Source organism: Thalassophryne amazonica, chromosome 10, assembly GCF_902500255.1.
Source record: "Thalassophryne amazonica chromosome 10, fThaAma1.1, whole genome shotgun sequence".
NCBI classification, from domain to species: domain Eukaryota; kingdom Metazoa; phylum Chordata; class Actinopteri; order Batrachoidiformes; family Batrachoididae; genus Thalassophryne; species Thalassophryne amazonica.
Genome location: NC_047112.1, coordinates 62,621,259 through 62,649,223, shown reverse-complemented (window position 1 = coordinate 62,649,223; position 27,965 = coordinate 62,621,259). Strand labels below are relative to the sequence as shown.

The following is a 27,965-nucleotide window of genomic DNA, read 5'->3' as shown; positions in this document are numbered from 1 at the left end:
CAGATGCGTCCACTCAGCCGCAGCACAGACACCGCGTAATGTGGAACGGAGCTCACGTGGGTGATGTGACAGTCAGATCACCCACTGCGTGTTCTGATGTGACGGTCCGCTTCAACCTGGGAGGCTGTCAATGTCCGCTCCATGCACGCGCTTGCTTGCTGCAGCTTGTCTCCACCACACCATGTTTTTTTTATGTCCATGTAAATACAGCAATCAGACACACACGCCTCACAGTGGACAGTTGGTAGTCCACGACTGTCCAAACACAGTAGGTGATGTGTAGCTGGAATATCCAGAATGACAGATCACCACAGCTGCTTCTGTCAGAAGCCACGCCTCCCGTGAGTGGAGCACACACACCCACGTGTCAGTGTGTGTGTTTGCAAAGTCACACTCGTGGGGAACTTAGACAAATTTCACAGCAGTATGACAGTGATTGTCTGTAGTCTGTTGTCGTGCCAAGAGTGCGACTGGCCACACATTTTCTAAGTGCCATGCGAGGGGTGTTACATGTTTGTGTGTGTCACCTGGAATTTGGCTGGCACCTGCCGCAAAAAGGTGCGATGGGTTCACACAGTGCACACTCTTGTTTTTCAGGTGCTTGTGTGCGCAAATAGTTGTCGCAACAGGTATATGAGGCGTTGGCGACAGGGAAGACATTACACGGTTTGCACACGATTCCTGCGTCATGCGCACTAAGTGTGCACTTCGTCCAAATTTCGCACTATGTGTGAAAGGGCCCTTAGTAACTTCACACCCTGAAACATCAAAAGATTTAAATTCAGACATATTGGCAATTGATAACTACAGTATTTGTATATTTGTCAAAATCGCAAAATGTCTGTGGACAGTATAGCATAGCTACGTTTTGTATCCAGTTTCATGTGGAAATGGACTGTTTATCTGATCTTTCGGGGGTTTTTTTTGGTTTGTCCTCCCCTCCAGATGTTGATGCTCCAATGTGAACGCTACAAAGGCGAGGAGCTGCTGTGCTGCCAGGAGACATTGGATGGACTTGGCCGTCTACAGGAGTCATGGCTGGGTCTCAGCCTCCAGATGTTCAGTAGACACCCGGCTCGAGACAGTGCACTTCCTGAATGTCAGCAGGCCATGAGTGAGCTGGATGGGGTTATATCTGACCTCCACAAACGACTGGATATACTCGTCAGTGGAGAAAGTGGTGAGGGCTGATGGGTGATAATGAATCAATACACTTTATTGTGGAGTCATCTACATTGTACAAGAACAATACAGAGTTCCATAAACACTATAAAATATACTATAAAAAGAATAATAATGAAATTGTAAATAACTGTAATTATAATGGATTAAATGTTGTGTGGGCCGCCAGAAGAGGAGGTACTGCTGGCCCACCACCAGTGGGCGCCCTGCCTGAAGTGCGGGCTTCAGGCACGAGAGGGCGCTGCCGCCACGGACACAGCCGGGGGTGACAGCTGTCACTCATTATCTCTTGACAGCTGTCACCCATCTACGCTACATCATCTCACTCCATAAAGACCAGACGTCATCTCCACCTCGTTGCCGAGATATCGTACTTCTTTGGAGGTAATAGACTCAGCCGTTTGTGTTTTGCAATATATCTGTATATTGTGAGTGTTTGCAGGAGTACCGGTTCCTCTTTCTGTGGAAGCTGAGTGAGTGCAGGACGGCACTCTTTTCCCCTGAGGAATCACTGCGGTACTCTACAGAATATTGAGTGAGAGGTGGAGGTGGCATTCCCACCGTTGTTGTTACAGGGTGTACACACACCCACACTTGACTGTCTTTGTTCTTCGCCAGCAGTACCAGATCCGACAGTTGGGGACGGTGATCACCTGGGAATTCGGGACTTGGCGGCTCCAGTATTCACCAGGTTCGGTGGTGGCGGAAATCGTGTGGTTCCGGCTCTTCTCAGGACAGACGTCTTCTATCCTCGAGCCTGCCCACACGTCACCTTTGTGGATTGACTGTAATCATATTCTGAGATTGTCTGTATGTTCGTTGTGCACCTTCACAACATTAAATTATTTTTTGGCTCATCTGTTGACCGTTCATTTGCGCCCCCTGTTGTGGGTCCGTGTCACTACACTTTCACAACATTAAAATTAATTAAAAATATATAAAAAAATACTTAAATATCTGCTATTTAAAATATCAGCTAACTACATAGAAAGTAAGTCCCTTCAGCTGCTCCCTTGTTTGCACTCAGGGTCACCATAGCAAATCCAAGGTGTATCTGCTTGTATCTGTTGATTTGGCACAGGTTTTATGCCGGATGCCCTTCCTGATGCAACTCCACATTACATGGAGAGATGTGGCAGGGGTAGGGTTTGAACTGGGAACCTTCTGCACTGAAACCAAGTGCACTAACCATTTGCCCACCACCCCTGCTATCAGCTAATACATTTATGTATATAGCACCTTAAGCAGCAAAAATGATAAAGTAATGAAACAGGATGAAAGTATATTTGACTTAAAAACAATTGGTTGTGAGTATTATATGGAAGAACAGCTAAACAGTGAAAAAATTACAGAAGATACCCTGTCACTTATACATATAAACAGCCGACACTTGTATTGTAAAATGTCAAAAATAAAAGATTATTTAAATCAGTTTAAAAATAGATTCAGCATTGTTGCAATCACAGAATCTTGGCTTAAAGATGACCTCATGGCTGATGTTCAAATGGAGGGATATGAGCTGTATTTGTAAACAGAAGAGATAAAAAAAAAAGGCAGAGGTATTGCTTTGTACACAAAAACAGATCTGACATGTACAATTGTAGAAGAAATGACAATTATAGATGATGTCATAGAAATTGTAACAGTAGAAATTGTACATGAAACATCTAAGAATATTCTAATCAGTTGTGTATACAGAGAACCAGACTCTTGCGTTGTGAAATTTACAGATAAAATAATAGAATTATTCCATCAAATCAAAAACAAAATGCTTTTTATGTGTGGAGACTTTAACATTAATATAGAAAGCTCCAGTTGCCAAAGAACAAGTGATTTTGTGAATTCAGTGTATAGTTTTGGTTTATTCCCCTTGATAACAAAACCAACCAGAATTACGTCGCAAAGTGAAACTGTAATTGACAATATATTCACAAATAGAACAGATGAAATTATTAAGAATGGGATCTTGATGACAGATCTTAGTGATCATTTACCAGTTTTTTCAATATTTAAATACAAAAATTGGTACAAGAAAAAAACTGTTGTAAATTTTAAGAGATAAGTCAGTAAAAGCCTTAGAGGCATTAAATTATGACCTTAAAAATCAAAATTGGGAAGAAGTTTATGTCGGTGGCGTTAATGTAGCATATAATTCATTTATGAAAATACTGATGAAATCATATAGTAAAAACTGTAAATTAATAAAAATTAGTAAGAAAAGAGTAAATAAACCATGGCTGACTAAGGGAATAAAAAATGCTTGTGTAAAGAAAAACTATTTATATAGGCGCTTTTTAAAAATGCAAACAAAGGAAACAGAGCACAGATACAAAAAATATAAAAATAAACTATTAACAATAACTAGGAAACAAAAAAATGATTATTACAGTGAACAATTAAATAAGAGTAAAGACAATATAAAGGCAACATGGACAATTATAAATAGTGTGATTAAAAGTGATGGAGCGAAATCAACTTTTCCAAATTACTTTGTCAAGGAAAATAAAGAGATTTATGACATAAAAGAAGTTGCAAATGAGTTTAATGATTATTTTTCAAATGTGGGATTAAGTCTGGTGGGAAATAAACTAATAGTAGAAGATAAATTAAATACACTTGTAAATACGGTCAATAGTATTTTCTTTGACAATGTGGAAAAAGATGAAATAAGAAATATTGTAAAAACTGTGTAAGCAAAAAATCAACTAACTATGAAGATTTAGACATGATGACTGTAAAAAGTATAATAGAAACTGTTATTGAACCATTCACTTACATTTGTAATCTGTCTCTGTCAATAGGAATTTTCCCAGATGAAATGAAAATTGCCAAGGTACTATATAAAAATGGAGACAAACATAATTTTCCAAATTACAGGCCAGTGTCATTGCTTCCACAGTTTTCTAAAATTATGGAAAAAGTTTTTGTGACAAGGTTGGACAAATTCATTGAGAAACATCATATTTTAAATAATGCTCAGTATGGATTCAGAACAAAACATTCGACAGCTATGGCAATTATGGAATTAACAGAGAAAATATCAACAATAGGTAATAAGGATTATTTTGTAAGTATTTTTATCGACCTGAAAAAAGCCTTTGGTGTTATCGACCACTCAAGATTGCTCACAAGTTACAACAATATGGAATTAGAGGTATTGCACATCAGTGGGTAAAAAGCTACTTAGAAAATAGAAAACAGTTTGTTCAGATAAATAATACTAAATCAGAATTGTGTAACATTATTTATGGAGTACCACAAGGGCCGGTACTTGGACCCAAACTGTTTATTTTGTATATCAGTGACTTTGTGAATGTATCTAAAGTACTTGGCAGCATATTATTTGCTGATGATACATTATTTTACTCTGGATCAGATATACAGGAAGTAGTACAAGTGATAAATAGAGAGTTGGAAAAAGTCAAACATTGGTTTGATATAAACACATTGTCACTAAATCTTAATAAGACAAATTTCATATTGTTTAATGACAGAGTGGGGAAAAAAATGATGTGTCATTAAAAATAGATGGAATGGACATACAAAGGGTAAAAGAAACAAAATTTCTAGGAGTCATGATTGATGAAGATCTTACATGGAAGTCACACATAAATTACACAAAAGGAAAAATAGCGAAAGCCATTGCTGTTTTGCATAAAGTAAAATTTTCGTTGAATAGTTATGGTTTATTAACACTGTACAATTCATTGATTGTCCCATATTTAACTTATTGTGTAGAAATCTGGGGATCAACATGTAAAACTTATGCACAACCATTATTTATTCTGCAGAAAAGAGCTTTAACAATGATTAGCAATATTCATTTTAGAGATCCATCTAATCCATTATTCATTAAGTATAGGGTACTTAAATTTCATGATTTAGTTGATTTGAAAATATTACAAACAATGCACCAAGCTAATAAAAATACCTTACCAATAAACATTCAAAATATGTTTGAAAAAAGAGTAAGTAGTTATAATTTGAAAGGAATGGAAGTCTTTAAAAATGTATATGTGTATGTATATATATATATATATATTTAAGCCTCCTGACATGTATTGCCATATCATTATAACATGGTGATGTACCACAATCATCCATTTCTATTTAATCCACTAGATGGTGGATTAAATAGAAATGGGCTGTTGCCAGCAGCCGCCATCTTGCTTAGCGTTATTCCGCGTCATCAGGCATTACATTAAATAGAAATCTATGATGCACTGACTTGGAATAAAGTGATCTGAAAATGCTGTTTTGTGCAGCATTTGGGTACAGCAACAAGCTAATTTAGGATTGTCAGCTGGTTAAATAAATAAAAAATAAATAATAATGAGTTGTGGAGTGAGCTTTCATAAGTGTGTATTATATGTAATATATGTGCAAGCAGAGATTTCTGACATCTGCCAATTCGGATCTGGTTCACCTCCAACATTTAATGGAGTCTTCTGTGCCCTAATGTTTATCTGTGGTGCAAATTTGGTGAGAATCCGTGAAGTAGTTTTGACGTAATCCTTCGCCGCCTTTACAAAGTGAAATCTTGATCCAGAATTTGGACCCGGATCAACTCCAAAATTTAATGGAGTCTTTCATGGCCTAATATCTATTTGTGGTTCAATTTGGTGAGAATCTGTAAAGTAGTTTTGAAAAAAATCCCTCAAAGCCTATATAAAGTGAAATCTTGACCCAGAATCCAGATCCGGATCCAGATCACCTCCAAAATTCAGTGGAGTCTTCCATACCCCCAATATGTAGCTGTGGTGCAAATTTGGTGAGAATCCGTGAAGTAGTTTTAACGTAATCCTTTAAAGCCTTTATAAAGCGTATCCAGATCACCTCCAGAATTTTGTCTTCCATGGCCTAATACAACCCCTGGCAAAAATTATGGAATCACCGGCCTCAGAGGATATTCATTCAGTTGTTTAATTTTGTAGAAAAAAAGCAGATCACAGACATGACACAAAACTAAAGTCATTTCAAATGGCAACTTTCTGGCTTTAAGAAACACTATAAGAAATTAGGGAAAAAAAAAAAATTGTGGCAGTCAGTAACAGTTACTTTTTTAGACCAAGCAGAGGGGAAAAAAATATGGAATCATGAAAAACAAAAGAACGCTCCAACACATCACTAGTATTTTGTTGCACCACCTCTGGCTTTTATAACAGCTTGCAGTCTCTGAAGCATGGACTTAATGAGTGACAAACAGTACTCTTCATCAATCTGGCTCCAACTTTCTCCGATTGCTGTTGCCAGATCAGCTTTGCAGGTTGGAGCCTTGTCATGGACCATTTTCTTCAACTTCCATCAAAGATTTTCAATTGGATTAAGATCCAGACTATTTGCAGGCCATGACATTGACCCTTTGTGTCTTTTTGCAAGGAATGTTTTCACAGTTTTTGCTCTATGGCAAGATGCATTATCATCTTGAAAAATGATTTCATCATCCCCAAACATCCTTTCAATTGATGGGATAAGAAAAGTGTGCAAAATATCAACGTAAACTTGTGCATTTATTGATGATGTAATGACAGCCATCTCCCCAGTGCCTTTACCTGTCATGCAGCCCCATATCATCAATGACTGTGGAATTTACATTTTCTCTTCAGGCAGTCATTTTTATAAATCTCATTGAAACGGCACCAAACAAAAGTTCCAGCATCATCACCTTGCCCAATGCAGATTCGAGATTCATCACTGAATATGACTTTCATCCAGTCATCCACAGTCCACGATTGCTTTTCCTTAGCCCATTGTAACCTTGTTTTTTTCTGTTTAGGTGTTAATAATGGCTTTCGTTTAGCTTTTCTGTATGTAAATCCCATTTCCTTTAGGCGGTTTCTTACAGTTCAGTCACAGACGTTGACTCCAGTTTCCTCCCATTCGTTTGTTTGTATTTGGTCCAGAGTTTAGACACAGCTGACTGTGAACAACCAACATCTTTTGCAACATTGCCTGATGATTTAAGAGTTTAAGAGTTTGAGAGTTTAAGAGTCCTTTAAGAGTTTGATAATCCTCTCCTTTGTTTCAGTTGACATCTCTCGTGTTGGAGCCATGATTCATGTCAGTCCACTTGGTGCAACAGCTCTCCAAGGTGTGATCACTCCTTTTTAGATGCAGACTAACGAGCAGATCTGATTTGATGCAGGTGTTAGTTTTGGGGATGAAAATTTACAGGGTGATTCCATAATTTATTCCTCAGAATTGAGTGAGTCCATATTTTTTTTCCCTCTGCTTGGTCTAAAAAAGTAACCGTTACTGACTGCCACAATTTTTTTCTTGATTTCTTATAGTGTTTCTTAAAGCCAGAAAGTTACCATTTGTAATGACTTTAGTTTTGTCATGTCTGTGATCTGCTTTTTTTCTACAAAATTAAACAACTGAATGAACATCCTCCGAGGACAGTGATTCCATAATTATTGCCAGGGGTTGTATGTATGTGTGTTTAAAAAAATTTACTCAATCTGTTTTGCCATAATCCTTCAAAGCCTATATAATGTGAATCTTGATCCAGAATCTGGATCTGGATCCAGATCACCTCCAAAATTCAGTGGAGTCTTCCATGCCCTATTATCTATCTGTGTTGAAATTTGGTGAACATCAATGAAGTAGTTTTGACGTAATCCTTTAAAGCATAAAGTGAAATTTTGATCCATAATCCGGATTCGGATGCTGATCACGTCCAAAATTTAATGGAGTCTTGCATGGCCTAAAATGTATGCGTGGTGCAAATTTGGTGAGAATCCATTAAGTAGTTTGACATAATCCATCAAAGACTATATGAGGTCTGTTAGAAAACTATCCGACCTTTTTATTTTTTGCAAAAACTATATGGATTTGAATCATGTCCGCTTGCATCAGCCAAGCTTGAACCTTCGTGCGCATGCGTGAGTTTTTTCACGCCTGTCGGTTGCGTCATTCGCCTGTGAGCACGCTTTGAGTGAGCAGTGGTCCTCCCCCCTCGTCCGATTTTTATTGTGAGGAAAATGTCTGAACGATTTGGAGCTTTGCTGCATCAAATTTTTCCAGAAACTGTGAGAGACAGCCAGGTGGAAACCATTCGGAAGACTCAGACGGCTTTCAGGGACCATTCTTTGGGGATCACACAGATTAAGGAGTGTTACAACCGGTTTAAAGATGGCGCACAATGGCGGAGGGCACATTCCACTGTTTGAGTTTTTGTCATGAAAAGACGTGCGGAGGAATTAGCGCGTCGGGACGGAGCCGCTAATGGCGCGGGACAAAAGCAACGCCGTGATGAAGCCTCACAGGACATGTTGTGGCATGTCCAGCTCGTCCACAATTTCTCGGATAGTCACATGACTGAAAAGCCACCGAAAGCCGTCTGAATCTTCCGAATGGTGCAAGAGCTGGGCATGTTACAACATGTCCTGTGAGACCAACACGGAGGTGCTTTTGTCCCGCGCCATTAACGGCTCCGTGGCGGAATTCCTCCGCTCCTCTTTCCATGACAAAAACTCCTGTAACAGTGGAATGTGCCGAAAAAGTGGTATGTCCACCTCTTCTGCCATTTCTGTAGTCCCGGATCAACACAGCATTCAGTTTGGAAATGATCTGGTCGTTTCAGCCTGTCGATCGCTGCTCGGAGCGCGGCGAGCCCTCCGCCATTGTGCGCCGTCTTTAAACCGGTTGTAACACTCCTTAATCTGTGTGATCCCCATAGAATCGTCCCTGAAAGCCGTCTGAATCTTCCGAATGGTTTCCACCTGGCTGTCTATCACAGTTTCTGGAAAAAGTTGATGCAGCAAAGCTCCAAATCATTCAGACATTTTCCTCACAATAAAAATCCGACGAGGGGGGTGGACCACTGCTCACTCAAAGCGTGCTCACAGGCGAATGACGCAACCGACAGGTGTGAAAAAACTCACGCATGCGCACGAAGGTTCAAGCTTAGCTGATGCAAGCACACATGATTCAAATCCATATAGTTTTTGCAAAAAATAAAAAGGTCGGATAGTTTTCTAACAGACCTCGTATAAAGTGAAACTTCATCCAGAATCTGGATCCGGATCCAGATCACCTCCAAAATTTTATGGAGTCACCTCATATGTATCTGTGTTAAAAATTTCATCAAAATCCGGAAGTAGTTTTGACGTAATCCTTCAAAGTGTATATAAAGTGAAGCATGATCCAGAATCCGGATCAACTCCAAAATGTAGTGGGTTCTTCCTTGGCCTAATATCTGTCTGTGGTGAAAATTTCGTCAAAATCCATGCAGTAATTTTGACATAATCCTGCTAACAGGCAGACAGACAGATGTACAGACAGACAAATAAACGCAGGTCATTTTACTACATCCTTGGCGGACGTAATAAATGATGTGGGGAAATGACTAAAATAAAAAAAAAAGGTTAGAAAATTATTTATTTTTTTGTGTGTTGATCTGTATTCTGTAAAGTAGTGACTTCAGTTTTACTGCCTGAATCTTTTGTCGTGATAATATCTCACCATTCATTTAGCGATTCACTTAGTAGGAGTGGCACTGAAGGTGGTTGAACACAACTGCAGACTCACAACACTGAGGTATAAGTAAAAAGCTTTATCTAAAAAACAAAACAGGCTGGGGTACGGTACACAGGAAGGCAGTCTGAGAAGCAGCAGTACAGGCAGGGGTCAAGCAGAGACGTGGTCAACAACATGCACAGTTCCAAAATACCAGGAGACAAAATACATGGGCTGAGGCAGGAGCAAGGTCAAAAACGAAGCATGGTCAATAATGGCAAGGCAAAACAGAGCAAGAACAAAGGCTGGAACGTGGACAAGAATTCACAACAAACTGGCAGGGAGTGGAGAAAGTGAAGGGCTTAAATAACAGGTGCAGTAATTACGGAAACAAGACACAGATGTGGAGGAACAATCTGGAAGGGGGTGTGGCAAGCAAAAGGGACAAGACACACTTGTACCAAACCCTGAACACCAGACAAGAGAGTGCAGGGAGACAAAAAGCAAAGTGAACAGGACACAACTAAAAGATGAACCTGAACATTCATGAACAATGATCTACATAAAATACCAAAACCAAAGGTGAACAAAATTCAAGACCTAATAAATAAGAAATAAAAATAAAGACCCAAGATCAAAGACTTAAACCAGGAAACAAATGCAAGAACTGATAAGGGGAACAACAAGAAAATAAATGCTAAGACAAAACTTGAACAGAACTCACATGTGGCAGAAGTTATAATAAGCAGATAATTCATCATAAGACAAAAAGAAAAGCAAACAGGAGATAAAACTAATGATAATACAATGGTAGGACTGAAACTAGACACATGACTAATGTATGACAAACAGGAAATAACTGATAACTGAAAATAAAACTATTGACCAAAGTATTACCAAAGAAAAGAGATAAACAGAACCAAACAATAGGGGACAAAACATGACCGAGCCAGACTGGGGCCGAAACCGTACAAGAAGTCTCACTTTCATAAGTCTCAATTTATCCCTTTTTAATTAACCTCGGATTTTTCTTCACATCAAGTTTTCCATCCTGAGATATTCAATAAGAACAAATTCATAGAATGAAAATGCTTTTTCTGTCAATTTGGTGAGTCACATGACAGTCGCTTTGACATTGTATTTTCTACTAATATAAGAATACACACGAATGAGATTCCTTTCTCTATGACAGGGGTGGCCAAGTTCGGTCCTCAAGAGCCACATTCCTGACACTCTTAGTTGTCTCCCTGCTCCAACACACCTGAATCCAATGAAAGACTCGTTAGCAGTCAGGTGTGTTGGAGCAGGGAGACAACTAAGAGTGTCAGGAATGTGGCTCTCGAGGACTGAACTTGGCCACCCCTACTCTATGATATACTCCATATTCCAGTGTAGTGTTTTCAGATTTCTTTCAACTTGGTCCAGAAATTATTGAATAATTTTACTTTTACCCTGGCTGGCTTGGCTGTTTTGTTTTATTTATATTATTTGATATTTTCACGGAGAAGCGTTCCGTAAAAGCGGCGCTGCAGCTGAGTTAAGAGCAGTCTTTAATATTAATATCTGTAATATGATGCGAGCATGCGAAGCTCATACTTTCATCCCTGATTATTTCCCATCTTTAACTTCATGATGAAATTAAATAGGGATCAGACTCTCGTGTCTCAAGTCTATTATATAAATAGATCCTCTTCTGTATTTGTTTTGACAAATAGTGGCTGTACAAATGAGGGACTGAGTTTGAATAAATGTAACAGTACAGTAATAGCACAGAAAATGCAGATACGAGGTCTGTTAGAAAAGTAACGGACCTTTTTATTTTTTTCAAAAACTATATGGATTTGACTCATATGTTTTTACGTCAGCCAAGCTTGAACCTTCGTGCGCATGCGTGAGTTTTTCCACGCCTGTCAGTTGCATCATTCGCCTGTGGCGAGACAAAGGAACATCTCCGTTTCGGAGTGCCAGAGGACAAGTTGGGACATGCACAGCTCTTCACAATTTCTCTTATACTCACTCGACTGGTAAGCACTGAAAGCCGAGACAGGCATGTCCCAACTTGTCCTCTGGCACTCCGAAACGGAGGTGTTCCTTTGTCTCGCTTCATCAGCGAATCAGACGTGACGCGCGAAGCCTCCACGCGGCTTTCCATTACAAAGTCTCTTGTTAAAAGTGAAATCTGCTGGAAAATGGCTGATGTCCAGCTCTTGTGATAACCAGAGAAATTGCACACGACGGTCCCGGCTCCACACAGCCATCCGTTTAGAAATGATGTGATGGTTTCTGCCTCTCGATGGTGGCTCGGAGCGCGGCGTGCCATGCGCCATTGTGGGCCGTCCTTAAAGCTGTAGTAACACTCCTTATTCTCTGTGAAGCCCGTAAAATTTTCACCGAAAGCCAGATAAATTTTTCGAATGATTTCCAGCTGCCTGTCTCTAACAATTTCTGAAAAAATTCTGATGGAAAAAAAGACCAAATCATTCTGCCATTTGCTCACAATGAAACAACGACGAGAGGGGTGGAGCAGTGCTCACTCAAAGCCTGCCGAATGACGCAACCGACAGGCGTGGAAAAACTCACGCATGCGCACGAAGGTTCAAGCTTGGCTGATGTAAAAACATATGAATCAAATCCATATAGTTTTTGAAAAAATAAAAAGGTCCGTTATTTTTCTAACAGACCTCGTATATCCTGAAACTCTCTTAAAAATATTGATCATGTCCACATTGATTTCTATTGATGTCTGGTTGTTAGACGCTATCCAAGATGGCGGCGCTCTGGCAACAGCCAGTGAATAAGTGGATCTGCCCGGACCTCTATCTAGTGAGTAAATAGAAATTGATGACCATAATACACCAATTGTTCTAGGGTGTTTTTGTTTTAGAAAACCTCACCTAATAATCAGTGATCAGGAGAACTGCACCAGCATGATGTCCACATAGAACACACAAACAGGTGAAAGCTGAGTCAGATATTGCTGAAAATAAGCGTTACATTCAGCGCAAAAACCCTCTGTTGCTTCTAACAGCCATAGAATCAGCACCCTGGAGAGTTTCACTGTGTGGTGTTTACACAGCAGAAACACACACCACCCAAAGGCCTTCCATGTTTCTGTAACCATTCAGTAATAATGAGCAACTTTGTGTGAACTGATCTATAGTGTAATCACAAATATAAAAGAATATTATTGAGGCAGTGGCTATTCTGTTTCAGGGATCCACAGGCAGATCATGTCAATGGTAAAATTGATGGACTCCTGGATCGCCAAGCTTGGCGCTGTGATTGGCCAGCCATACATTCTGCCTGCTTCTGAGTGGCTGAAGTTGGAGAAAGCTCTGAATAATCTGCAGAGACTGGCAGAAGAAATGTTGCAAAATGTCTTCAACATACAGACAGAAGACAACAATATCAAAAACAAGCTCCATCTTTTGTAAGTTTTCATCCATCAGCAGTACCAGTTACCCTGAAAAGGAATTACCAAATTTTATCCTGTGGTTTTGTTTCATGGTGTTCAGCATGTAGAAAACAGTGTAACTTTGAGAAAATGAAGTGCTTTCTTCAGTACACACTGTGAAATATGACATTATTTTAGCAACAGAAAGCATTCAGCTATGTACATATATAGTTTAGTCTCCTATCACTAATGTATGCACAGATGCAGTTGTTTAGGAATTTTGATTTTGATTTCTGATAATACTTTGAAAAAGTAATTTTTTGTAATGGTTTACCAAAGCTTTTATTTATATTTTGTATAAACAGAGATATAAATATTTTGTTATAGCAGGACAAGACAGGAGTTACAATTAAGAAAGAATATAGTTTTGTGTATATATATATATATATATATATATATATATAATACAAATAATGGATGGTACGCCTCGTCCAATATAACTTTTCTTCATCCAATATTTCTCTGTTGGATGACTTGCCATCCATCAATTGTTATGTTCTCCACCCTCCTCCCAAATTAAGCAAACACCAAAGAATCAAGTAAATTAGATAAATTTATTTTGTTGTGAACAGCATATGATTGATTCTGATGCGATTAATGCTTCTAAAACGTCAGTAGTGTGTTTGTCTACCTTCTTAGTGTTTTTGGCATCCTTGGAGTTCAATATTTCTACCAGTTCCTCCTCTGTGAACTAAGCAAACCTCGCTGGCAGACGATTTTCTGCTGCTGTTGACATGTTTGTTGCCATTTTTTCAACCAGCGTCTGTCAGCTAGTTCCTGACCTACGTATGCCGCGCTCTGATTGGCAGTAAGCTCTAAAGCTATTGGTCAGTGGGAACCGATCCAATATAACTTTTGGTCCTAACCTTTTTGGATCCTTTTGGATCCAACATAACGTTCTGGTGCCAAGCATGCCAAAATACAGGCAAATGATGGACAGAAAGGCTAATCTGTGATTGGCTATTGCAATCTGAGTGGAGAACATATATATATATATATATATATATATATATATATATATATATATATATATATATATATATATACACTCAACAAAAATATAAATGCAACACTTTGGTTTTGCTCCCATTTTGTATGAGATGAACTCAAACATCTAAAACTTTTTCCACATACACAATATCACCATTTCCCTCAAATATTGTTTACAAACCAGTCTAAATCGGTGATAGTGAGCACTTCTCCTTTGCTGAGATAATCCATCCCACCTCACAGGTGTGCCATACCAAGATGCTGATTAGACACCATGATTAGTGCACAGGTGTGCCTTAGACTGTCCACAATAAAAGGCCATTCTGAAAGATGCAGTTTTGTTTTATTGGGGGGGGGGGGGGGATACCAGTCAGTATCTGGTGTGACCACCATTTGCCTCATGCAGTGCAACACATCTCCTTCGCATAGAGTTGATCAGGTTGTCAATTGTGGCCTGTGGAATGTTGGTCCACTCCTCTTCAATGGCTGTGCGAAGTTGCTGGATATTGGCAGGAACTGGTACACGCTGTCGTATATGCCAGTCCAGAGCATCCCAAACATGCTCAATGGGTGACATGTCCGGTGAGTATGCCGGCCATGCAAGAACTGGGACATTTTCAGCTTCCAAGAATTGTGTACAGATCCTTGCAACATGGGGCCGTGCATTATCCTGCTGCAACATGAGGTGATTTTCTTGGATGTATGGCACAACAATGGGCCTCAGGATCTCGTCACGGTATCTCAGTGCATTCAAAATGCCATCAATAAAATGCACCTGTGTTCTTCGTCCATAACAGACGCCTGCCCATACCATAACCCCACCGCCACCATGGGCCACTCGATCCACAACATTGACATCAGAAAACCGCTCACCCACACGATGCCACACACGCTGTCTGCCATCTGCCCTGGACAGTGTGAACCGGGATTCATCCGTGAAGAGAACACCTCTCCAACGTGCCAAACGCCAGTGAATGTGACCATTTGCCCACTCAAGTTGGTTACGACGACGAACTGTAGTCAGGTCGAGATCCCGATGAGGACGACGAGCATGCAGATGAGCTTCCCTGAGATGGTTTCTGGCAGTTTGTGCAGAAATTCTTTGGTTGTGCAAACCGATTGTTTCAGCAGCTGTCCGAGTGGCTGGTTTCAGACGATCTTGGAGGTGAACATGCTGGATGTGGAGGTCCTGGGCTGGTGTGGTTACACGTGGTCTGCGGTTGTGAGGCTGGTTGGATGTACTGCCAAATTCTCTGAAACGCCTTTGGAGACGGCTTATGGTAGAGAAATGAACATTCAATACACGAGCAACAGCTCTGGTTGACATTCCTGCTGTCAGCATGCCAATTGCACGCTTCCTCAAATCTTGCGACATCTGTGGCATTGTGCTGTGTGATAAAACCTTTCAGAGTGGCCTTTTATTGTGGGCAGTCTAAGGCACACCTGTGCACTAATCATGGTGTCTAATCAGCATCTTGATATGACACACCTGTGAGGTGGGATGGATTATCTCAGCAAAGGAGAAGTGCTCACTGTCACAGATTTAGACTGGTTTGTGAACAATATTTGAGGGAAATGGTGATATTGTGTATGTGGAAAAAGTTTTAGATCTTTGAGTTCATCTCATACAAAATGGGAGCAAAACCAAAAGTGTTGCGTTTATATTTTTGTTGAGTATATATATATATATATATATATACTTTCCAAATTAATTGGTGTAAACAAAAATCTGTCCTCTCTCTCTGTGTCTCTGTCTCTGTGTGTGTTTGTGTTTGTAAAACAGTTCAGAAATAGACGAAGTGTTTGTGAGACTACAGGAACTCATTAAGAAGCAGTCCAGCTTCTTTGACAGTGAGAACAAGAGGCTCCGTGAGGAGGTGACCCCAGCAACAGTAAAGCTCACATAATGTACTCCTTTTCAATAAGCTTACATAGATCTCAGAGGTCCCCATCTTTGTAGCTTTTTGCTAAAAAGCCACTCAAATCATGGATTCTAGCATGCCTGTACACCTCTGTTTCTACACTGCTCAGACTGTTTGTGTCTGTAGATTCAAATGCAAATAGGCTGTGTCTGATTACACCCCCTCTTGAAGGAGTTTTTCTTTGTGTGTGTGCGCATGTGTGAGTTTGTGTTCTTTTGTGCCGCTAAAAACAGAACAACTGGTGTTCTTTGCTGGGACCTTCAGTATGTTTGTTTGAGTCTGCATTTGTGATGCAGGGTCAGTGGGCAGAACGAACACCTGGCTGGGGGGAGTGTCACTCACCTTGAGGAGGTGCTTTTCCCTAGATGACATCATCTGTGGAAACTCTCCGATTAGCCTGTATGGAAACACATTTTGTGAAAGGTGTAGCAAACAAAATAGGGAGAAGATGAATTTTTCTCATTTTTGAAGGGTTTGTAGACAGGATAAGAACACATATTGATTGAAAATCACTGTTAAATGCATTTTGCATAATATGTGACTTTTATATCAAAACTCCGTCAAGTCTTCATGGATATAGGCTGTGGTTCAACTAGGTACTAGGTATTATTGCTTCACTATCATATCAGAGTAAAGCATGTAGCTGAGTGGTTAAGGAGGTAGTCTGCCAATATGGTGACCTATGTTCGAATCCTACTTGCTACCTGTCTGTTGCCTTGCATGGGACACTTAATCTACATTGAATCAGTCCATTCAGGTCCAAATGGGTACCTGCATCAGACTGGCGTCCTGTCAAGGTGGAGTTGCAGAGTCTCATCTTCTTCATGCTATGGAATCTGGAGATCAGCACCAGTGGGCCTCAGGGCTTATTGAGGACTTACTACTTTTCTGTTTCTTCTCCTATCAGGTCATTTCCATTCACATGGCTCAGATACGCTGGATGTTGGAACTGTTGGTCTTCATGGTCCCTGACCACAGCTACAACCAGGGCCAGGAACAGGTTCATCATTTCTTCACAAATGGTTCACTGCATAAACTAGAGGAAGATGCTAAGAAACTGGCTGGAAAACTGGACTACTTCTCCAGCTACCTCACCAGGTACTGAGAGAAGTCATTAGGGTCATTGTCAATGCTCAGTGTCATGAATGAAAATTTCTGCCAGACTTGGCGTGTCAGCCTCATCAGTCAGGTTTGAGTCAACAATATGATCATCAATACACCATAAAGTTTTTACATGTACACAGCACACTCTTGTCATGTGACTTTTATATCAGGTCAGGTCTGGGACCATGCACTGTTGCTGCCACAGTGCCACATTCACCACACTACAGAACCGACCTGGGTGCAGATTGGCAACCACACAAACAGATCACTCGTCCATCTTCACCTCCTGAAAGTAGCCTATCTATTGCAGCCATGTGGCACATGTGTCCCCTTAGCCTTTTCCTGTTTATGGGGTCTTCAGCACTGAGGCACCTGTGGGTTGGATCACACTCAGGGAAACGCATGACTAAGTGCAGCTGATGTTCCCAAACAATACAAGTTATCTGGGTCTCCCTAAGTAACTTTTCATTGAACAAAAATCATTTCAGTGACATCATGGATGTTTCAAAGAGACCTAATACCAGTGATATCCAGTTGTCACCTTAGATTACTGGTTTGAGCCTAAATCACAAAACCAGAAGCTGGAAATCTGGAAACACTGGGACCCTGAAGGATTGGAGCTTCATTCTCTTGCAGAGACTTCAGCATTGCCACACACCTCTTTCTAGCACCTCATGTAAGCTTTTCTCAGATGTTCCTCAACTTCATAGGCAGAGCTCCCAGAGACATTAATATTACTGCTGAGATAAGTGAATTAACAATTTTTCCATTTTCATCACAAACATATGCACCTCTGATGACTGTATCTAGGATGTCACTGAAAGCCTGAATCTTAGTCCAGCATCCTTCACCAAGTCAGTTATTAAAACATTTCTCACCAACAAAGACACTCCAAGCCCTCACCCATCACCCAGTCCGTGAAAACACTGAACAGAGTTGAAGCTAGGACAGATCCATTATGAACACCAAAATCCACTGAGAAGACATCAGAGGGTGTATATGATATCCAGCAACTTACTGAAGATTCTGCAAATTCTCATTATGTCACACAAAGCAGCACAATTAACTGAAAGAAAGGCTGTGCAGAAATCAGTTTAGACTGCCAACGAGCACTGCCAATATTCAGGGAGTGCCTTCACTGAGCACTTACAGAGCTAGGATGCAGTCAATAGTAGACTTCTGCGGTGTGGTCACTGAGCAGCAAGCAGCTGGCACTGAATCCTTTTGAGAATGAGCCTTTCAAGTACCCTACTCACCACAGAACACAGTGTAGGACCCCTGTAGTTATAACAGCCCAGGTGTCACCCTTTCCTGTCAAGAAAGAGACAACAAGTCCTTCCTTCCAGTTTGTTGAGGTGATGCCTGATACATACTAGTGAGCAAAACAGTTTGTTCATAAATACTACGATTGAAATTATTTTGAATTAGGACGACGGATCGTGAAGTTATTTTCCGCACAGATGTTTGAATTCTTAAAGACTGTGTTTGGTTCCAGCTCTTGCTGGCTGATTCTGGAGGTGCAGATTCGGCAGAGACCAAATCAAGATGAGGCTGAACACAAGGTGGATGAGTTCAGTAAGCTGCAGGTAAAACATGAGCTCAAGCAGTAAAATGCGTAAAATGAATAGAAAGGATATATGTGGCTCTAAGCTTCATGCTGTATGTGTTAAACATTTGCGCTTAAGTGGTGCTTTTGACATAACCTGCTCGGAAGCAATAGAACTCCATCAAGCCATTGTTTAGTTCTGAGGTCTGGTGTCTTGTGTTGTTCGTACAACCCCAGTTCCAGTGAAGTTGTGATGTTGTGTAAAATGTAAATAAAAACAGAATACAATGATTTTCAAATCCTCTTCAACCTATATTCAATAGGTTGTTTACCACTGTGTTACATCACCTTCGCTTCTAACAACACTCAGTAAGCGTTTGGGAACTGAGGACACTAATTGTTGAAGCTTTGTAGGTGGAATTCTTTCCCATTCTTGCTTGATGTACGACTTCAGTTGTTCAACAGTCTGGAGTCTCCATTGTCATATTTTGTGCTTCATAATGTGCCACACATTTTCAGTGGGCGACAGGTATGGACTGCAGGCACGCTGTTGTAACACATGCAGAATGTGGCTTGGCATTGTCTTGCTGAAATAAGCAGGGACGCCCCTGAAAAAGACATTGTTTGGATGGCAGCATGTGTTGCTCCAAGACCTGGATGTACCTTTCAGCATTGATGGTGCCATCATATATGTGTAAGTTGCTCATGCCATGGGCACTAACACACCCCCATACCATCACAGATGCTGGCTTTTGAACTTTGCGCTGGTAACAAACTGGATGGTCTTTTTCCTCTTCTGTCTGGAGGACACGACGCCCATGATTTCCAAAAACAATTAGAAATGTGGACTCATCAGACCACCGCACACTTTTCCACTTTGCGTCTGTCCATTTCAGATGAACTCGGGCCCAGAGAAGGTGACAGCGTTTCTGGATGTTGTTGATGTATGGCTTTCGCTTTGCATGGTAGAGATTTAACTTGCACTTGTACATGTAGCGACGAACTGTGTTAACTGACAATGGTTTTCTGAAGTGTTCCTGAGCCCACGCGGTAAGATCCTTAACACAATGATGTCCGTTTTTAATGCAGTGCCGCCTGAGGGATCGAAGGTCATGGGCATTCAATGTTGGTTTTCAGCCTTGCTGGTGATTAGGAGGATTTGCGTGTGGATTGCGCACAAAATTGGCTCATATTCGCTTAACATCCGCAATATGCGTGAAACATGCTTGTATGAGTCGGCCGACACCCACACACGTCCGCAATTATCTGCAGAGGCACGTTTTTCCATTTCCAGGATTTTTGAGCTGCACAAAATTTTGGCTGCGGATGACATCCGCCTTCCATACTCAATACATACTCAATCTATGCGCTGTATATTCGCCGTCATCTGCTGATATCCACAACTGACAGGGATTTGCGGCTTGGCAGCGGACTGGGACAGTGTGTAAAACGGATATTTTGCGTGCCCATCATGTCCACATCACGAACTAAAATAAGTTGTAGCGACTGCATACAGATTGGCCACGAATACAGCGTTTTTATTACGTCTGCTTTGCATCTGATTTGCGGCGGATGCAAAGCAGATGCTCTGTGTTCACAGCTGGACACCGTTCTTTGTTCTACCAGCTGCCACGTGCTCTGCGCTGGATGCTGCCTATATAAAATAATTATTTTGTGGTGGATTAATGATTTCATTCTGCAAATTGCCTGTTAAAAAGGCTGTAATCTCCTCCTGAATCAGGAAGCTGCAGCTGGGCCGGTCGTGCACGTGTGCACGGCTCTAGCTGCAGAAAGCATTTTGGGCCGTCTAAAAAGGTAATTATTTGACTTGTTTACATTGTCAAGGCTTGATAAAACAGTTGCGTGTTTTTCCCTTCTTGTCTGCAGCTGTTACAGTATTTATTCCTATGTTTATAACAGATTTAACTTCTTGTTATAATCGTTGAGACAAGCTGCGCTCTGGTGTGATCCGCTGACGTCACCACTCGTGCTGTTCACTGCTTGTCCAAGTCCAGAAAATGCTCCAGAGGCTGTATTGTTGGTGTGAATAGTGATGCCGACAGCCTGAGTGTGCTTCATTTATGACCACAATGCAGATGCCGTGCACGCGCAACACGTGCGCGATGCATCATAATACACCCGTAATGATAATCGCAATGCGTCAGATCCGTTTCCTTACTACATGCGTTATACAACCGTGATTGTTCATCATATATTCGCTATACATTATTAATATATCCATAATTCATACTGGGACATTTGTCATTTTTGGCCATTTTTGTTGCAGACGACAATGAACGCCTGTAATTTGTGTACTCAATTCATGCGCAATTAATCCTCTCCCCAGTGGGACAGGGCCCTTAGGTGTAGAAAGTTCTCCAGCTTCTCTGAATCCTCTGATTATATTATGGACTTTAGATGATGGAACCCCTAAATTCCGTGCAATTGAACATTGAGAAACATTGTTCTTAAATTGTTGGACTATTTTTTTCACGCAGTTGTTCACAAAGTGGTGATCCTCGCCCCATCTTTGCTTGTTAATGGCTGAGCCTTTTGGGGATGCCCCTTTTATACCCAATCATGACAGTCCCCTGTTTTCCAATTAATCTGTTCACTTGTGGAATGTTTCAAACAGATGTTCTTTGAGCATTCATCAACTTTCCCAGTCTTTTGTTGCCACTGTCCCAGCTTTTTTGAAATGTGTTGCAGGCATCCATTTCAAAATGAGCAAATATTTGCACAAAAACAATAAAGTTTATCAGTTTGAACATTAAATATCTTGTCTTTGTGGTGTATTCAATTGAATATAGGTTCAAGAGGATTTGCAAATCATTGTATTCTGTTTTCATTTACATTTCATACAATGTGCCAACTGAATTGGAATTGGGGTTGTACTTATGCAAAATGGTAGTTTTCCCCTGTGAGTAAAAAACAAGCCATTTTGGGGGTTTTTTCCCCTCCAGTGCATTTATCTGAGAATGAAACCATTAGTCAGCCATGAGTATTTAGTGAATTTGTTGCAATTGAATTTGTTGTATTATAGCTTTGTGTGCAAAGCTAGCAGATATACAGTAGGAGGAGCAATTCAGCAGTTAGACTGCACCTTCAATGGCATGTCCAGCAGTTTGTACTCTGTCTGATTGACTGTTTGTCTGTCCTCAGAGGGAGTGCAGCGATTGGTTGGAGACATGTGAGATCCTACTTTCAGCAGTGAAAGCTGCTGCTGTGGAGCAGTGTGATCAAATATTCAGCGACAATATTATGATCTCTCCAGCAGTGACCACCGACCTGCTGGTGAAGATATGACTTAAAATAAAATTCCAGGCACTGAAAATTAAACAAAAATAAATAAATCACTTAAATTAAAAAAATCTGAGAGCTTGTAATCAAATGGAAAATAATGGTAAACGGGCTGCATTTATATAGTGCTTCTCCATCTGTATCAGACGTTCAAAGTGCTTTTACAATTATGCCTCACATTCACCCATAGACACTCACACACTGATCTCAGGGTACTGCCATGCAAGGTGCGCACTACACACCAGGAGCAACTTGGGGATTTAAGGACCTTGCCCAAGTGATTTTCCGGTCATACTGGGGTTTGAACTGAGGATCCTCTGGTCTCAAGCCCAACACTTTACCACTAGATCATAATCTTTGTTGAGATTAGAATGTGGACAGGCAGGTGGTAGTTGATTTTGCAAAAATGGTGGAAATGGCTGTGGTGAATATACTTACTTTAAGAAAAGGGAGGAGCACAGGGTGACGTAAGAGTGGAGGAAGGTGCACACAGGTGGACTACATTCTTAGTCGGAGATGCAAGCTAAAATAAATTGGAGAGTGTAAGGTGGTGGCAGGGGAGAGTGTAGTGAGACAGCATAGAATGGTGGTTTGTAGGATGACTTTAGAGGTAAAGAAGAGCGAGAGCTCAACAAAGGATAAATAGCGGAAGCTGAAGGTGGAAGACTTGTGTGAAATTTATTGAGCAGGTGAGAGAGGCACTCGATGGAGGGGACGCAATATTGGACAACTGCAGATGTGGGAGACATCTAGGAAGGTACTGGGTGTCACATCTGTGGCTGCGTTCAAGTGTGCAAAGAAAATTTTGAAATGTTCAAAATTTCTGGCATGTTTTAATTTTGTGAACTAGACATGAACATGTGGACTGTCTCCACCACGCTGTTTTTACAGACTGCCTGGACACGCACATGTATTTCTTACATTGGAAAAAGTCAAAATAGATTATTTTCAGGAGGTAATGGACGTGCCACAATTATGACAAAACTTGATCTGAAGGCAGCGCTGCAGTTGGACATCATTATCGCGCGCACGATCTGTGTGAGGACTTGTAGTGGGCCAGCACATGTTCTCTGACTGGCGATTGCACGCACGATGCATGCTTGGGGCATTCTTTACAAATCTTTACAGCTGGATGAGTGGCATGTTCAGATTTTTTCTCTTTTGCTGTGGGAATTTGGATCTTGAAGTGTGCGCAACATGCTGTTTTAATGCGCACCTCTCAGCTGTTTATTGCTGCTGTGAACATGGATGTAAAATGCACGGATTTGATCACATCTGTGGCATTTCACGTCCATGTGAAAGGCACACAGTTGATGGGTTGCATGGGCCCCTCATCTTGGCTTTTATATTTTTAATTAATTTATATCAAGTTGTAGAGATTTACTTTCAGTTTGAGTTTAAGGAAGGTTATTTTCTTTTTTTGTGTGTGTGTATTTGAAATGGCATAAACTAATTAAAATGTGTGAAATAGCAAGTGTTCCATTTCTTTTGAAGGCCACTGTTGTAGTATATAAGTGGGTGCATTTCGTTTAACTAAATATCAACTGACAGATGTTGCTAAATTCAAACGCGCTGGCCGTGCATGGCTAGTGTTCCCATAATCTTTTCAGCACTGTAGCCAGGCTGACAAAGAGTCAGAGCTCTATTGAGCTGAGTGTTCCTTTAACTTTAACTAGTAATGACTTCATGACTTTCTTTGCAAATAAAATGTTAACTATTAGAGAAAAAATTACTCATAACCATCCCAAAGACATATCTTTATGTTCGACTGCTTTCAGTAATGCTAGTATTTGGTTAGACTCTTTCTCTCCGATTGTTCTGTCTGAGTTACTTTCATTAGTCACTTCCTCCAAACCATCAACATGTCTATTAGACCCCATTCCTACCAGGCTGCTCAAGGAAGCCCTACCGTTAATTAATGCTTCGATCTTAAATATGATCAATCTATCTTTATTAGTTGGCTATGTACCACAGGCTTTTAAGGTGGCAGTAATTAAACCATTACTTAAAAAGCCATCACTTGACCCAGCTATCTTAGCTAATTATAGGTCAATCTCCAGCCTTCCTTTTCTCTCAAAAATTCTTGAAAGGGTAGTTGTAAAACAGCTAACTGATCATCTGCAGAGGAATGGTCTATTTGAAGAGTTTCAGTCAGGTTTCAGAATTCATCATAGTACAGAAACAGCATTAGTGAAGGTTACAAATGATCTTCTTATGGCCTCAGACAGTGGACTCATCTCTGTGCTCGTCCTGTTAGACCTCAGTGCAGCTTTTGATACTGTTGACCATAAAATTTTATTACAGAGATTAGAGCATGCCATAGGTATTAAAGGCACTGCGCTGCAGTGGTTTGAATCATATTTATCTAATAGATTACAATTTGTTCATGTAAATGGGGAGTCTTCTTCACGGACTGAGGTTAATTATGGAGTTCCACAAGGTTCTGTGCTAGGACCAATTTTATTCACTTTATACATGCTTCCCTTAGGCAGTATTATTAGAAAGCATTGATTAACTTTTCATTGTTACGCAGATGATACCCAGCTTTATCTATACATGAAGCCAGAGGACACACACCAATTAGTTAAACTGCAGGAATGTCTTTCAGACATAAAGACATGGATGACCTCTAATTTCCTGCTTTTAAATTCAGATAAAACTGAAGTTATTGTACTTGGCCCCACAAATCTTAGAAACATGGTGTCTAACCAGATCCTTACTCTGGATGGCATTACCCTGACCTCTAGTAATACTGTGAGAAATCTTGGACTCATTTTTGATCAGGATATGTCCTTCAATGCGCATATTAAGCAAATATGTAAGACTGCTTTTTTGCATTTGTGCAATATCTCTAAAATTAGAAAGGTCTTGTCTCAGAGTGATGCTGAAAAGCTAATTCATGCATTTATTTCTTCTAGGCTGGACTATTGTAATTCATTATTATCAGGTTGTCCTAAAAGTTCCCTGAAAAGCCTTCAGTTAATTCAAAATGCTGCAGCTAGAGTACTGACAGGGACTAGAAGGAGAGAGCATATTTCACCCATATTGGCTTCTCTTCATTGGCTCCCTGTTAATTCCAGAATAGAATTTAAAATTCTTCTTCTTACTTATAAGGTTTTGAATAATCAGGTCCCATCTTATCTTAGGGACCTCATAGTACCATATCACCCCAATAGCGCGCTTCGCTCTCAGACTGCAGGCTTACTTGTACGTCCTAGGGTTTGTAAGAGTAGAATGGGAGGCAGAGCCTTCAGCTTTCAGGCTCCTCTCCTGTGGAACCAGCTCCCAATTCTGATTAGGAAGACAGACACCCTCTCTACTTTTAAGATTAAGCTTAAAACTTTCCTTTTTGAAAAAGCTTATAGTTAGGGCTGGATCAGGTGACCCTGAACCATCCCTTAGTTATGCTGCTATAGACTTAGACTGCTGGGGGGTTTCCCATGATGCACCCAGTGTTTCTTTTTATTCACCTCTTTTTGCTCCATATGCACCACTCTGCTTTTAATCAATGGTGATTGATCTCTGCTCTCTTCCACAGCATGTCTTTTTCCTGATTCTCTCCCCTCAGCCCCAACCAGTCCCAGCAGAAGACTGCCCCTCCCTGAGCCTGGTTCTGCTGGAGGTTTCTTCCTGTTAAAAGGGAGTTTTCCTTCCCACTGTCGCCAAGTGCTTGCTCATAGGGGGTCGTTTTGACCGTTGGGGTTTTTCTGTAATTATTGTATGGCTTTTGCCTTACAATATAAAGCGCCTTGGGGCGACTGTTTGTTGTGATTTGGCGCTATATAAATAAAATTGATTTGATTTGATAATCCATCTACACCCTCAAACTGAATCAGTGGATGTTCTTCGAGGGCCCAACTAGCCCAACAACCGGCCCTCAATTGGGCTAGATACTAGCCTCTCTCTCCAAGCCTGTGATTGGTTGGCGGCCAAGACACTGATGTCAGCCCATGCGTCAGCCTCACGTTGATGTGGTGCGAGCGCTGCTCTCCTATTGGTCATTTAGAAGTGGGAAATCTCACTCCAAAATGGAGGTCAGTATCTGACCCAATTCATAGCTAGGCTGGTTGTCGGGCTAGGGCCCAACCAGGCTTAAAACGGGTACAAATCTCTGCATGAATGTGTGGATCTTCCACAGCAGGAGTGTAGCAAAAGTCACATGTAAGAACACATCCAAACTAGTGGCCCGATTTTTACAGACATACGGATAAACACACACAAACATACATTTGTGGATCTGGTTACACATGCACGGATCGAAATACACATTTTTTTGCACATTTGTCGATGTGGTTACACACACACAAATCAAAATACACAATACTTTTGTTACAATAATGGCCCCATACAGGAGGCAGAGCTGGAGGTGGCAGAGCTGAAGATGTTGCGATTCTCTTTGGAAGTGACGAGGATGGACAGGATTAGGAATGAACATGCCAGAGGGACAGCTCAGGTGGAATGGTTGGGAGACGAAGTCAGAGAGATGAGATTGAGATGGTTTGGACATGTGCAGAGGAGGGACCCAGGGTTTATAGGGAGAAGGATGCTGAGGATGGAGCCACCAGGCAGGAGGAGAAGAGGGAGGCGCAAGAGGAGGTTTATGAATGTGCTGAGGAAGGACATGCAGGTGGTTGGTGTGACAGAGGAAAATCTGAGGACACCAAAAAACTGGTCCATGTACTAATCTCACGAATAGACTATGGAAATGTACTCTTCTCCGGTCTCCCAGGCAAATCAATAATCTTCATCTAATCCAGAACAGTACAGCAAGAGTCCTCACCGGCTCAAAAAAGTCAGCCCACATAACACCCACATTTGTCCGATTCCACTAGCTCCCAGTCCACTACATGATCAAATTCAAAGTCTTCCTGAATTACAAATCCATGAATGGCCAAACCCACAGCTATCTCTGTGACCTCATCTCTATCCAGACACCTACACACTCCCTCTGCTCAAACCACGTTCCTCTGCTTCACATCTTCCCCACACGTCTCCAGATAATGGGAGACAGAGCTTTCTGCTCATTTGTTCCTTGCCTCTGGAACTCCCTCCTAGATAACCTAAAATCCGCCACTTCCACTGAGGTGTAAAACTGGCCTTAAGACCCTCTTCTACTCACAGGCCATTCAGTAAGCCTTTATAGTGGTCCACCTGTTATTATCTTTATTATAATATTATTTTTAATGTATTTTATTATTTTATTTTAATGATTTTATCATTTTTATTATTTTATTTACTTAGCTTTAATCATAGTCTTTTGCCTGTGAAGCGCTTTTGAGATTTGTCTCAGCAGATAAGAAGCACTATACAAGCTTAATCTATTATTATTGTTATTATACAGAGGACAGGGTGAGATGGATTGATCTGCTGTGGTGACCCCTAATGGGAGCAGCCGAAAGAACAAAAAGATGTGTCTTAATATATTGTAAACAGTTTTTTATTTGGTCATTTTTTAACAACAAAAAGGATTTCTTTCAAGATTGTACCCTCTGTATTAGAGAATTGTCACAAATGTGGAAGTCTTTGATTTTCACATTTGTGACAGTTTCAGTTTTTTTTTTATTGATCTCTATTACTTTTGTTTTGCCACTCTCACTAAAAGCAGCTGGTGAAACCTTTGAGAATTAATCTTCCAACTGTGAAACTATCAGTGTAGTCACAGAGATGCATCAAAATGTTTTTGTTGCTGTCGTTGTTGTTCTTGTTGTCAGGAACACAAGTCACTGTTGATGATTGACATTTGTTCATGATTCCAGGTGAATGAGAAGGTTTCAGCAGAGCCTGGAGTGGACAACGAAATCAAAGATGAGCCTGAGGCAGAACTCACAGATGTTAGTCACACTTTACAGCCTGGAAGCCCATGTGAAACTCATACGACTTCTCAAAACCTGGGGAAACCTTTTGCATTTCACCATGACGGGAATGCACACTTATTTTAACTCATGCGGTTGACAATAGTCCAGATATTTTGTCATATCACTAAGGACTTTATGCACATCAATGAAAA

General features: G+C 40.7%; 1 protein-coding gene across 2 annotated transcripts in view; it reads left to right on the top strand.

Annotated features, from left to right (window-relative positions):
- axdnd1 (axonemal dynein light chain domain containing 1) overlaps window positions 1–27,965 on the top strand; it is a 67,775-nt gene that overhangs the window by 24,857 nt on the left and 14,953 nt on the right. For both annotated transcript variants that reach the window (XM_034180111.1, XM_034180112.1), the window contains exons 15-21: window positions 946–1,180; window positions 12,856–13,072; window positions 15,870–15,963; window positions 16,916–17,106; window positions 18,608–18,698; window positions 21,821–21,952; window positions 27,715–27,789. In XM_034180111.1, coding sequence (XP_034036002.1) covers window positions 946–1,180; window positions 12,856–13,072; window positions 15,870–15,963; window positions 16,916–17,106; window positions 18,608–18,698; window positions 21,821–21,952; window positions 27,715–27,789 — 1,035 coding nt within the window. The remainder of the gene's footprint in view (window positions 1–945; window positions 1,181–12,855; window positions 13,073–15,869; window positions 15,964–16,915; window positions 17,107–18,607; window positions 18,699–21,820; window positions 21,953–27,714; window positions 27,790–27,965) is intronic.